Genomic DNA, 12,573 nt, shown 5'->3' on the forward strand with positions numbered 1-12,573 from the left:
CTGAGCGAGGCTTTAGTTTCCCAGTGCCCCCTGCGAACTGTGAGGCACAACAAACACGTGACGTTGCTTGTGACGTCACAGTAACGTACTTTTGGCGGGGAATTTGATTGTCTTTTTACTTATGAACGAAAAACAAGGCCAACAACGACGGAGGCAGAACGATGCTCGGATAAGGCAGAAAAATGGACACCGTAACTGTTCAGCCAACTTTACTTGACATGGATTTCTACTGTCAAGTTTTACGTTAACTGAAATGTTACGGCATCTTTAACCACCTTATCATAGCATCGTTCTGCCCCCGCCGTCGTTAGCCTAGTCTTTCGTCGCGCGTCATGTAAACGCATTCTGGGGCTTATTTCTTCGGGCACGTTTGTGAACAAGGGCCTTCAAGTGAATTCGGCAAGCACATGGATAGAACCACATGGCTTGAGGCATTTCACTAAGGGCATAAATGAGTGAAGCTGTGCTGCATAGAAAGCCAGGCTTTATTAATTCACGATTACTTACATAGACGCTTTACGACAATGAAATCTTTAAGTGTAGGAGAGCGACCACCGCTCATTCGTCATGGTCTTCATGAAATCCTCGTGATAACAAAATTTCCTGAGCGTAGGTCTCCAAACGAGACGCGGTGAGATTATAAAAGGGTGAAAGATCTTGCTAACAAACAAAGTACACATCAGCGTCAAAGAACAACAAAAACAAACGAACGGAATAACTAACGCTAGCGCTAGAACGCCAACCTCTAAGAGCTTAGGTAAGCAATTCAAATTGGGATTGCTAGTATTTAGAAGTTAATGCGTCTGAGAAGTGAAAATATCTACGATATAGCTTCGCTCCAATAAATCTCGCCCTGTTCACGATTCCCAAATTTTACTCGCGCTTCATTTGCCACTGAAAGGAGTCAATGTGAGGTTACAAATTTACAACTTAAGCATTTAACATGTTCATGAGAAAGATCCCATTGACAATAGGAACATCACTGTAATAACAGCTAAAGCACGTTCAGCGAACGTTGGTGCGGTAATACGACGCAGTAAGCAAAACACGCAGCAAAGGGAGCGGAACGGAAGGCTCTGAGCAATGCGACACGCGTCTTGGGGGCAATAAAATCTCACCTTCACCACTCAACTAAAACATGCAGATATACGCCGCTCATGCAGACGTGTATCCGTAAAACAAGCCACCACTTTTGCGACGTGCCTGGGAGGCCGAGCCGAGCCGCCGAGCTGTGACGCAGCATTGTCCCATTGTCCGGAAATGCGCACATGCAGCGGCAATCAGTTTCTCATCGAGCACACACAGTCTTCGCCTTGCTGTAAAGCTCTACCACAACCAGCAGAATTAAATACTGACTGTTTGTTACAGATAACCCACTCTGTACGCAACACGCAACGATGAACGTTGAACTGGGGCCGACGACGCACCCATTCCGCGGATGAAAAAAGCTTTGGTCTGTGCTTTGGGCAACTACGCAGCGGATAATAAGTGGCCGAGAGAGGCCGTTAGAAACAAGTTAAAATATTATTAAAAATGTGACACGTTTTTTTCTTACGCAAGAAACAAAAACTGCATTCATTCCTGAGCGCGAATATTATGTTTACTTTCTAGTTCTTTGGAGTTCTGGCAGATCTTATTTTCTGTGTGCTAGTAATTTGCCTCACAGTTCGCAGGAGCCCTCATCATCGAGTTGATGCCGCTGGCAGTAGGCAGCTGCACGCGTTTTCTTCCAAGTTGCGCGACCAGTTGTACATTGACCTTGTATCACGCACGAAGATAAAAAAAAAAAAAAGAAAACAGTAGTTGGATTGGCCTGGATACCTACTGTATTGCGTGAGCCAAGCCATGCCAAGGCCTCCAATCCATGGAGGTATGAGGGTCTCTCGGTTTGCGTTGTTTCCACTGTGTTTGAATCGTGTTTTAACGTGATGAAAGCTCACGAGATGGAACTTAAGCCCCTTAGCTAGAATCCGAAGTCTTGCAGCGCTTTGTTTTCGACCATTAGTTTGGGACAGAATCATCAGTTGCGATTTCTTTAGGCAGTGAACGAATTGTGATCTGTACTGCGGGAAGATACATCAGACCATGGCAGGGCTACCTGTAAGTTGCTGCTTTACAGTTTACTTTATTCTGCATTCATTATGTGTGAATCAGACTCGAGCGCAGGTTCTTACCTGAGGTTTTACGCAGAGGCCCGCGGATCACCGAAGGAAATGGGATCGCGAGGAGTACGAGAAGCTTGCCGAGGAGCGGTTGCGCCTCGAGGAAGAGGACGACGAGCCACTGGCACCTGTCAAACGGGACACACTCAAGCCCAGAGATTATAAGGTGATTTATGCGCAGACATTCTCGCAAGCTTGACGGTTGGTCGCTCAAGTCATGTCCCTTCTGACAAATTTCGATGTTTTCACTGACTATCCCTTCGCCCAATCAAAAATATACATCTCATACTGCTTGCACATGGCGTCACAAAAGTTTAGCAAACATGACTGCTTTAATTAGATACCTCAACCAGGTTGCCACTCAATATCAGGTAAATGTACTGTAAGTAGATGGTAACGGTCATAGTTATGCCACATAATCGTGTGGATGTATAAAACTAAAACTAATATATTGGTCAAATGTCCAGAGGAAACTCCCAAGATGTAGTAGGTTTTGTACTAAGGGAGTAATTACTCATTAGCATCCACCAAAGTTATAAAGCTTCCACGGAAACTTTGTAGTTGAAGAAACATTTGTGTCAAATGTCCAGAGGAAACTTCTCCCAAGATGTAGTAGGTTTTGTACTAAGGGAGTAATTACTCATTAGCATCCACCAAAGTTATAAAGCTTCCACGGAAACTTTGTAGTTGAGGAAACATTTGTCCTGGTGTGAAGTTTTAGCCTTCTACTAGGAAGAATTTTTTTTTTTTTTTTCAACTTCCCACATGGCACCCAACTACGCCGCTGGCGGCCATTTTTGCGGTACTGCTCCGAAAGTGTGCTTTCGTCGTGTTACAGCGGCTCGCGTGCCATATTAATGTCACTTTGACTCCGCATGCATCGGAAATCAGGCCTGTAATTGTTGCACTCGATAGCTACGTGACAATGCATCTTAACAAATGCCACTTAGGGTGGGCACATGCATTGGTTAGCGCTGCTCGAGCCGAGGTGCGCGAAAAGGGTGCAGCGACCCCTCGAACGTTGTTTGCAAGGTTAGGTTTCCCTCTATTCTGGAAAGAAAGCTCGGACAACTGTGGCAATAGTCATTCTGTGAATCTGGAAAGCCGCATATGGTTCCGTAGCAGGTCTACGTGGCTGTTGCATTATTGTTGACGACGTACGAGTATCTGCGACCCTTGATTTCGACCTTTCTGCATATGTGACCTAGACATAGTGCTTCAGAGTTTGCCCTCGGGGTTTACCTGCAAACGTTTTGGACGAGGTGCATCCCGGATAAGCACAGGATGGGCACCAATTAAGTTTTCCCAAAAGCTGTACGTACGAAATATGTGATCTCGTCCTATTTCAGACTTTGAAATGATCCAGTCATTCGGACATATGCGCTGTTTTCCAAGGGTGTCGTGGCCACCCTGGCGATAACTTTTTTTCTTGTGCACATGCTGGGAATCTATGTTTGCGCCGGGATGATAATGCAGGCTTGCCGCCTAGCTCGGCAACTTGCCAGTTTAACCTGAACACCGCACTGTACATGCAGTGTGTTTACAGATGCCAGCACGAAAGACAGACATGACAGGGTGAAGCGCAGACTACCGAGTATCGGCTGCACGCTCACATGTCGACAACACGCATGGCGCACAGCCCAAAAAGTAACCGCTACCATGCAATTAGCTCAGTTTTGTGCTTTAATGAGCTGTTATTAATTGTGACCGTGGATAGCAACCTTTGTGTGAAAAAAAAAAAAAAAAAAAACATTTCTTAGGTGTGGTAACAATAATGCTTCCAAATTCCAACTATCCGATTTCACGGAATCGCTGCTGCCCCTGACTATTATCTGCATTTCGAGTCAGTCCACGACGTCGTTGGACCTGTTTCTAGACCTCGGCTCAAGCAGCGCAGCTGCCCATTCAAAATGGCACTTATTTGCGACTAGTTTGTTGCTGCTGTCGCGCGGCGACAGCTGGCCAATTTGCTCGTGTTCGCGAGTTTCAAAAGGCAATCTGAATGCGCCGCGCAAGGAAAGCACGCTAGTGGAGGCATTCGTCTGTTACGTGCACCACAAGTATGGCGGCCGGCGGCGTAGATGGGCGCCACGTGAGCGTCAGTGCATACCACCTATAGCTTTTATTTTTGTCTTATGGCTGCACTTGTGTGAATGCTGATACATATTTAATTCGATGTTGTAAAAATGTATTTCTTTGAAGCGACCAACCTTGAGAAAGCATTGTAAAGTGCGTAGAGAGCAAACACCTCGGAGTGTGGAGCAAATATGGTGGGAACATGGCACTGGATATGACTAAATGATACCATAAGCTTTGGTATTATTGCCGCTATGCAGAAGGGAGGCAAGTAGTAATCTGTGAACCCACATGAACAGCTCATGATGTATTGTTATATAACATCATATAGCGGTGCTCTTATAAAAACATAACATAAGCAGTCTGTTTTTGTGTTCTTGTACCGTTTTTTGACCTGATATTTACTTGCAGTGATCACCCGTTCCAAAAGGTTAAGGCCTTCCAGCATCAGCATCGTGATGAACATCAGGCACTCAAAATTAAGCAACTAAATCAAGAATAAAAGAATGCATTATATACATTGTCACATGAACACTGTAAACATGCAACAAGGATACTGTGAGTAGGTGCACACACACTAGAATTTATAGGCTACACATATGTGACTGCACCTTTAGAGCTGGCAGGATTCATGTGTTGTAGAAAGGTACTTCATTTATTCACAGGCTTGCAGCATCGGTTAATCCATTTTCTTGCACCAAGTTCTAAGTAGTCTTTAAAGAACCATACCCACCCTGTAAACTGCTTTATAATCATTAAGGGATGCATTTGGTACCATAAATTAAACATTTGTTAACTGCTCCAGTTAACAGTGTACACAATTTTAAGAGCAAAAACAGCTATACATGCCTGCACCTTTCAGGTAACTTTTTAGAATGTCTGAAAATTATGCAATGTTTTTGCTATTTTTCATTTTTGTCGACTTTATTATGTTATGGATAGCTTATTTCATCATGCATCTCCGAGACATTGTCAACAGTAACTAGTTAATACTGCGCAAGTATAGAAGTGCTGCTGCTCAGATCTAGTACAAAAAGAGCGGGACCTAGCTAGGTTTAAGTCACATATGTTCTCTTTCGTAACGGCACCTTTTAGGTCTTAATATGCTTGAAAATAAAACTGTAATATCCCGATATCTGGACAAAGTCTGGGAATTGAAGTTGCTGTGTCCAGCCTTTGATGTTCTTGAAAAATTTTGTGGGGCTCATGAAATTTCATTTGGGATCAAGTGGCACTGAGAAATTGATTAAACTGTGGTGTGGAATTTTAAGCTAGGTTTTGTTTCCACTTTAGTCCATGTTAGGTCTTGGGTACTCATTGCATGATCATGCAGTCAACACTGCTGCGCACGCACAATGAGGATATAAAAGCAGGAAAAAAAAAGGAAAAAGGATGCAACCCGGAAGTTTCAAGAGAAGAAACATCTATGATAAGTTTTTAAAGAGTATTGTGAGCAGAACAATCAACTTGGGATGTAGTTCATGATGTGGAAAGGTGGAAAAAATAATGATCAGTTGCCATTGCGTGTTTGTGACACCAGGGGCTGAATTACGCTACGATCACACCACAAAAACTGTCACAAACCTGTCAGTCAGCCCCCGCTCGTTTGGTTGACAAGTCCGCCAGATGGGAGCCAGGCTAGCTGATCGGTTTGTGATAGTTTTGTGATGTGATCTTAGCATAATTCAGGCCCAGAGTATTTTTATATGGCTGACTAGGAATAGCTGTTATAGGGAAAAAAGAACTGTTTGTTATGCCATGAAAGCGTGACATTGGTCGGCACTTTTTTTTGTTGTTGTTTAAAGAAAGAGTTTTTAAATTGTCAGAGGCATAGGGAGCATTCTGCTTTGTACGTAAAAGTTCTGTTGAGAATTTTTCGTGAACATGTGCGCTGGCTAAAGGCTTTTTCGACTGGAGACTATTTCTGTAATGATGTGTAGTCTTACTTGAGATAATGGCACGGTTCGAATGATATTGAAATTAAGTGCATCTGCTAACTTAGTTGGTGCGGTTTAATCTGCAGACAGTATAATGCAGACATAAAAGAGAAGTAGCCAACAAAGTGATTGTTTAAGCACAAAATATTGAAAGCAAGGTCATGACTGTGCACACACTTAAGATTGTCCTACACGGAAAGTGAGTTTTCACTGCAAGTGGTAAGTCAGGAAAGGAAGTATGTGTGCAGTGGAAAGAAAAAATTTCAGCCATTTTATATTGTTAATCAAATGTAAAATAGATGCGATAGCACTGCGTTTCCAGGCTAAGCTAAACTAGGTAAACCTGCTTCGTTGATGGACACTCGCACTAGGTGCGCATGTTTGACAGCCTCTGCCACTAGTACTTTTGTGCCATGTAGATGGCATGCATGGCACAGCTGTTTCTACTCTGCTCTTCAAGGTTTTGAAGAGAATACAGGACAGGCAAACAAACATTGATGGAATGCGGGAATGAATGTATTAGAGCTAGCACTGTTAAAAAATACGTATAATGGAGTTCAAGCACCTAAAAAAATGTGTGCTTTGGCTAGTCAGCAGGTTTGTTCATTATGTTAGAGTGCATCGTAAGAATCCTGTTCTATGCAGACATAATTAGATTTACTAAGTGGGTCACTATTTTAAGGACCAGCTTGATAAACAAAGTAACCTATTCCAGACCCCATAGCATTGAATTTGTTTCTGTATTGCGAAAAAATGTTGGCCTACTCCTAACACTGCTTAAGTGCCCACTTTGTACTTGTGTGATTTTTAAGCTTGCCATCATATGTATAACTTTATTAAGATGCCGGCAAACGGCTGTTTAAAGCATCGTAACGCTGCCCAAGCGTCGACCCGGGGTTATGTCCTACTCTGCATTACCTCATTTTGGCCCATTTGTGCTGGGTTGTGAGGCTTGTGCTGTTCGAGCGCACCCCGGGCCTGCTGGATGGCCCATTGTTTGACATTCTTGTGGGTGTGTCTATTTGCAATGCTTAATTTAAAAATGTGTTGCATTTAGCAAAATATTTTTGAGTCAGTGTCTCTGTCACTTGGTTTTGTTTGTATATTTCATACTGTTCAGTGGCAAGACTTTTAACTCTCTGCATAAAAAGCAATAATCTTTAACATATATATTAGCCTTTTCTTTTACCTTCAGCTTTCTGTGGTATTTTCATTTTTTGTTTTTCTTGAGACTCACTGAAGCCCGCTTTCTTGCTTTGAAAGAGAGGCCTAATAAGATTATGCATTTGCGTCTTACTTGTAAAGCTTCTGTTGGAAGAAGCTTCACCTTGTTCATCTTTATTACTTTATTATTTTTTTTTTTTTTGCTATTCTGTTTTTTACAGCACTAAATATTTCACGAAGAAGCAATAAATCCTAATCTTGTGTTTGCAGAGAGGCCATTCATGCTTTTATGGCGAGAATGCTGGTTGTTTACAAATGATTCTTAAAAGAACTTTGGCCAGTGCTCATCCTATCTGCGATTGGTGGTGCAGGTCGACCTTGATTCAAAGCTTGGCAAGACATGCGTGATCACAAAAACAACGCCAGCCTCACAGGCGGGTGGCTACTACTGCAATGTCTGTGACTGTGTAGTTAAGGACTCCATCAACTTCCTGGATCACATCAATGGCAAAAAACGTGAGTGAATATCAATGCTGCTTTTTGCAATAGCTAGTGATTAACTATGGAAAAGGAATGCAGTATTATGGTGGAGACTGAAAAAGTACACAAGTTTGTGATTGAATAATGATTGAAATGGCAACAGAGAAACTGCACAGAGAAACTGCTTATTAAATAGGATGTTTCTTTTTCTCTTTTCGATATAATTATTTTGTCACATAAATTACCATTTTTGTGCATGGCATGGCCATATATTTGCTAGAGTTGTTTACCTCTGTTTGTACGCTCCTAATGGCAGAAGTTATTGGAGGTATTGAACAGTGTTGGAACAGGACATTGCTAGCTTTGGTAGAGCTTCATATAGTAAATGCCTTTGTTCTGACATGAAGGTTCTGAAGCATATTAGCATACTTTTTTAACTGTACTTCTCGTAACTTCTATCAGAGGGATCCTGCAAGGTTATGTGTTTGGTGGTTTTGTGCTTAAAAGAGTGCATTGTTGGTTGAGTCGGTCAGACATATCTTCAAAGTATACCGCGCGCTCAAAACAAGGACGTGAAGGTACACACCAACAAGCGCTGACTCGTGACTGAATCAATATGAAAGGAAATATCTCTTATATGCTTTCAAGCGTCATATCTACTGAATCAATATGAAAGGAAATATTTCTTATATGCTTTCAAGCGTCATATCTAGGACCACGCGCAGTCCAGAAATCTGCCTTCTTTTTTATAAAAGTTGAATGGTCACCCGAACAGTCAAGACTAGGACAGGGTCTAATTTAGCCCTGCACTGCAGCGCTCGCCCGGAAGCTACACGTGACAAGCCATGCCTACCTTTGCTAACGAAAACAAAATTTTTAAGAGAAGCAGAGATCAGGTCGCACGTGAACTTGCCGAGATGTTTTTCATCAGTAAGCGTGGGGATGATCGTATAAGTGACCATTGATCAACCTTTATAAAAAAAAGACGGCAGATATCTGACCTGAGCATGGTCCTAGGTATGGTGCTTGAAGGCATATGCGTTTCCTTTCATATGAATTCAGTCGCGAGTTTGTGCTTGTTTTGTGTACCTTCACGTTCTTGTTTTTGTCTGCGCAGTATACTTAGAAGATAGGTTTTGTGCTCCACTACTGATACATGCAAGATGGAGCTATCTCTACTGTCAGTATACTTTTATTTCAGTAGATATACAAGGCACAAGAGTGGAAAGGACGAACAAAGAATGGACACGGAGAGTGCTGTGTCCATGCCCCTTTGTTCGTTCTATTCACTTTTGCGCCTTGCATCTACTAGTGATGTGCCAAGTATACCAACAGTCGATTCTATTAAATTTTATTTCAGAATGTGTGAACTCAAGGTAAATGCAGCCTTCATTCTGCTTTCTTGGACAGGTTATACTTTACACTGGCAGCTCTTATGGATTTGGCGCGATTTTGAGATTTCATTTGCTTTCTTGAGTGACTAGGAGCTAATCATCCAGGTCATAGGGATCCATGACATGTTATAACAGTGCCTATAAGTGCAGTTGGTGTGCTTTTACAGACCAACGGAATTTGGGCATGTCTATGCGTGTGGAGCGGTCCACCTTGGATCAGGTCAAGCAGAGGTTTGAGCTCAACAAGAAAAAGCTTGAGGAGAAGAAGAAAGACTATGACTTTGAGCAGCGGATGCAGGAGCTTCGTGAAGAGGTATGAAAGGACTGTCGAATTTGCTGCCGCAAGTAGATAGAGCTTAAAATTAAAGCCATGTATGGAGGGTAATGTTGCATTCTGCCACAGCCTACTATGTTATCCACTTCAGTTTCCTTTTATATTTCGACATTTTTGTTGAATAATTAGAACTGTCTTGGAGAACTGGTGAGTACTGGTCTAAAGTTGTCCTGGTAGCTCCTTAAATTATTCGGTTGGTTGCCGACCTCCAAGAACATTTAGCAACACAGTTCTTCAGCAGCAGCCCATGCCAGTCTTGTCAAGTGAGCCAGAAGGCTAACCCGATTGCCTCTTGCTGCACCAAGCCTAGGCTGAAACCTAGTTTCTCTATTTGCAGACAAAAAAAGCCCTTTTATTTACTTGCAGGACATATTCTGAAGCAAGACATTCTCTGGCAGCATTGTGGCTGCTCTAAAGATGGCAAAATCTAAGTTAGTTGGAGCAGCTTTTAGTGCATTATTTCGTCCTGGGCAGTCTTTGTGTGCTGCATTCTGTACATGAATGTGTTTATTAGTGGGAAGTGTGGAACATGTTTCAGCTTTATGTGCCCTATTAGCACAAAACCTGGTGTCCGACGTCCGTGACACAAAAATCACAAGCATGCCTATGGCAGGTAGTAGTTGGCCGGTGTCACGACCGGGCACGTTTGTCGGCGAGTTGTGTGATGTCACAAGATCAGATGGCATGGTCGAGTTGGAAGGACTGCCAACTTGGGCAACTCCTTTATATGGAAGTGTAAGATGGAAATTGAACACAGTGGTACCCTTGCACCCCCGTTTGAAGCCTCACAAAATCGTGAGCATGCCTCTGGCAGGCGACATGGCCTGGCACTGATTGGTTGGTGGTTTGTGTGATGTTACAAGACATGTCATGGACAAATTTGCAGGAGCTGCCAACTTGGGCAGCACATTTAGAATGGGAATTTAACCCACCGGAAACCTTTGATCCCGAGTCAGACGTGTTACTTCTAGGCCATGCAGGCACATCATAAGGCTGTCAAAGTGCGGCTTATAACTGTTACCTCCTGCGCGCTTGGGCAGCTTACATCACGATCCTCCTCATGAGCATGCCTTATGGCTAGCATGACTGAGCATTTTACAAAAAAAAGTATAGAGTTTGTAGAAACATTATGTACAGCCATCACTCTAGTTGATAATGCAACATAGCTAAACTAAGTACTTTACAAAGTAGCATAATGCTTTCAAATTCTCTCATGTAATTTCTTAATGTGTCAGCAAAAAAAAAAAAAAAAAACCCTAATATTTTTTAATTGCAACTCTGTACATGTATAAAATGGAATTTTTACATCAAGTTATTGCAAGTTATGCATTGTGAATGTATAGGTAGGAATGACCTTCAATGTTCCATTGGTGTGTGAGGCTGCCAAAGATGTAATAAATCTCCCACGGGCTCAAGCAGTTCAAACTTGTAGGTTTGTAGATGCTCAAGTGAATTGGAAGCATAGAAAGTCATGCTGATTTGCTCAGAAATATTCATATTTCAAACAAGCTGCACTTGCAAAAGCCTGCTGGTGAAAAGTTTTTGTAAAACTTTGCAGACTCCTGTAAAATTGGGCTGTTCTGACTACTCAGGGTGGCTTCTTCACCATGAGTGTGCAGACGACTTTTGGGTGACTAAAACTGTTGCTTTCTTGCGCACTACTGCAGGAAGAGAAGCTGCGTGAATATCGCCGAGAAAAGCGTAAGGAGCGAAAGCGAAAGCATCAGGAGCACACGGAAGATGTGGATGCCGACATGGCTGCCACCATGGGCTTTTCGGGATTTGGTTCATCAAAAAAATGACCATGCATATGTACACATGCTATACAAAATAAAGATGAGCTTTACTGTCAGCGTATCTGCATACATATATGGTAGTGAACAATGAACGTCCATCCACCAGTACAAGTTACGTGATGGTGAAGTGATGGCACTTCGCTGTTGAAAGCCATGGTGGTAGTGGCATGCGATTCGAGTTGCTGGTCCTCTACACTAAATTCAACACAGGCTCAAATAATATCAACGAGGTTAATACAGTGGAAGATGCCATAATAGTCCAACGTATTCAGCCGCTGGATTTCTTTCTCCATATTCCAGTACGATGTACAGAGGCGAGTGCATAGGAAACGATGCCGCATGGAGGCCTTTCAGGGGACTGTCCGACGTCACGTCCAGAACAGTATGCTCAGCGCCATGGCAACGCAACAACCCGCAACCCACGGGCTTTTGCGTTCGCCTGCAAGAACATCCAAAGCGCCATCAAGACATTGCGTCACGTTCAAACTATGTCTATTCATGCCAAAGCAAGCGTACTCACCGATACGGGCACACTTCCAAAAAACGCCCAGCAGCCTGCAAACGCGAGCAAAACAAAAACAATTAATTTGCGATCATCAGTCTGCTCGAGTTTAAGTACAAAAAGTTCACACGAGAAAATCCAGTCCTCGCTGTGTGATACGGCCATACCCTTCTTTATTCTTGTCGAGAAGACTCGGGTAGATAGAACGGATGTATGCGCAAGTGCATATCAGCAACAGCACAACTGTCAGCAGGCTTTGGAAGTTGAATAGAGCCGACTGTAAAGAGATGCGAGTCGGTGAGCCATACAACAAATTTCCAGGCTCCGTTTCACGAGTCCTTCAGAGGATTCCGGTTTCATCGAACACTTACCATTGCATGTCACTGATCCGCGACGAATGAAGAACGAGCTGAAACAACGTAGGCTGTACGGAACCTAACTACTACGCGCAGCCCGTTGCCCACACACGAGTTCTTGCTTGCAGCAGTTGTCAGCAGGCACAGCCAGCACAGCAAAGCGCAGCGCAGCTGTCAAGGGCAGTTGTTCTTGGCTCGAATAGGACTGAAGTTGGCTGTAGTAACGTTGGTTGGCGCTACAAAACGTAATTGCTATAACACAAAGTCATTTAGACAAACTTCAAATTTATGAGTGTGTTTTTATAATACAACTACATTAAGCTACAAACTGAATAATGGGTCTACATATAAGGACAATTTAACGAAAAGCAA

At 42.9% G+C, this 12,573-nt stretch overlaps 2 protein-coding genes across 2 annotated transcripts; one reads left to right on the forward strand and one right to left on the reverse strand.

The window, feature by feature from the left end:
• Nucleotides 1–1,839: 1,839 nt before the first annotated feature.
• LOC146198134 (zinc finger matrin-type protein 2) lies at nt 1,840–11,399 on the forward strand. The gene is made up of 5 exons (XM_084593467.1): nt 1,840–2,100; nt 2,191–2,328; nt 7,711–7,855; nt 9,381–9,526; nt 11,215–11,399. The coding sequence occupies exons 1-5, from the start codon at nt 2,086–2,088 to the stop codon at nt 11,347–11,349; spliced, it is 579 nt and encodes a 192-aa protein (XP_084449593.1). The 5' UTR covers nt 1,840–2,085; the 3' UTR covers nt 11,350–11,399.
• Nucleotides 11,372–12,470, reverse strand: ksh (transmembrane protein 167A-like protein ksh). Its single transcript, XM_084593468.1, has 4 exons — nt 12,217–12,470; nt 12,013–12,122; nt 11,864–11,898; nt 11,372–11,782 (listed from the first exon to the last, which is right to left on the reverse strand). Exons 1-4 carry the CDS (start codon nt 12,217–12,219, stop codon nt 11,712–11,714), a joined length of 219 nt encoding a protein of 72 aa, XP_084449594.1. The 5' UTR covers nt 12,220–12,470; the 3' UTR covers nt 11,372–11,711.
• Nucleotides 12,471–12,573: the final 103 nt, after the last annotated feature.

The sequence above is a fragment of the Amblyomma maculatum genome, chromosome 2 (assembly GCF_055883805.1).
Source record: "Amblyomma maculatum isolate TAMU_Amacu chromosome 2, ASM5588380v1, whole genome shotgun sequence".
Lineage (NCBI taxonomy): Eukaryota > Metazoa > Arthropoda > Arachnida > Ixodida > Ixodidae > Amblyomma > Amblyomma maculatum.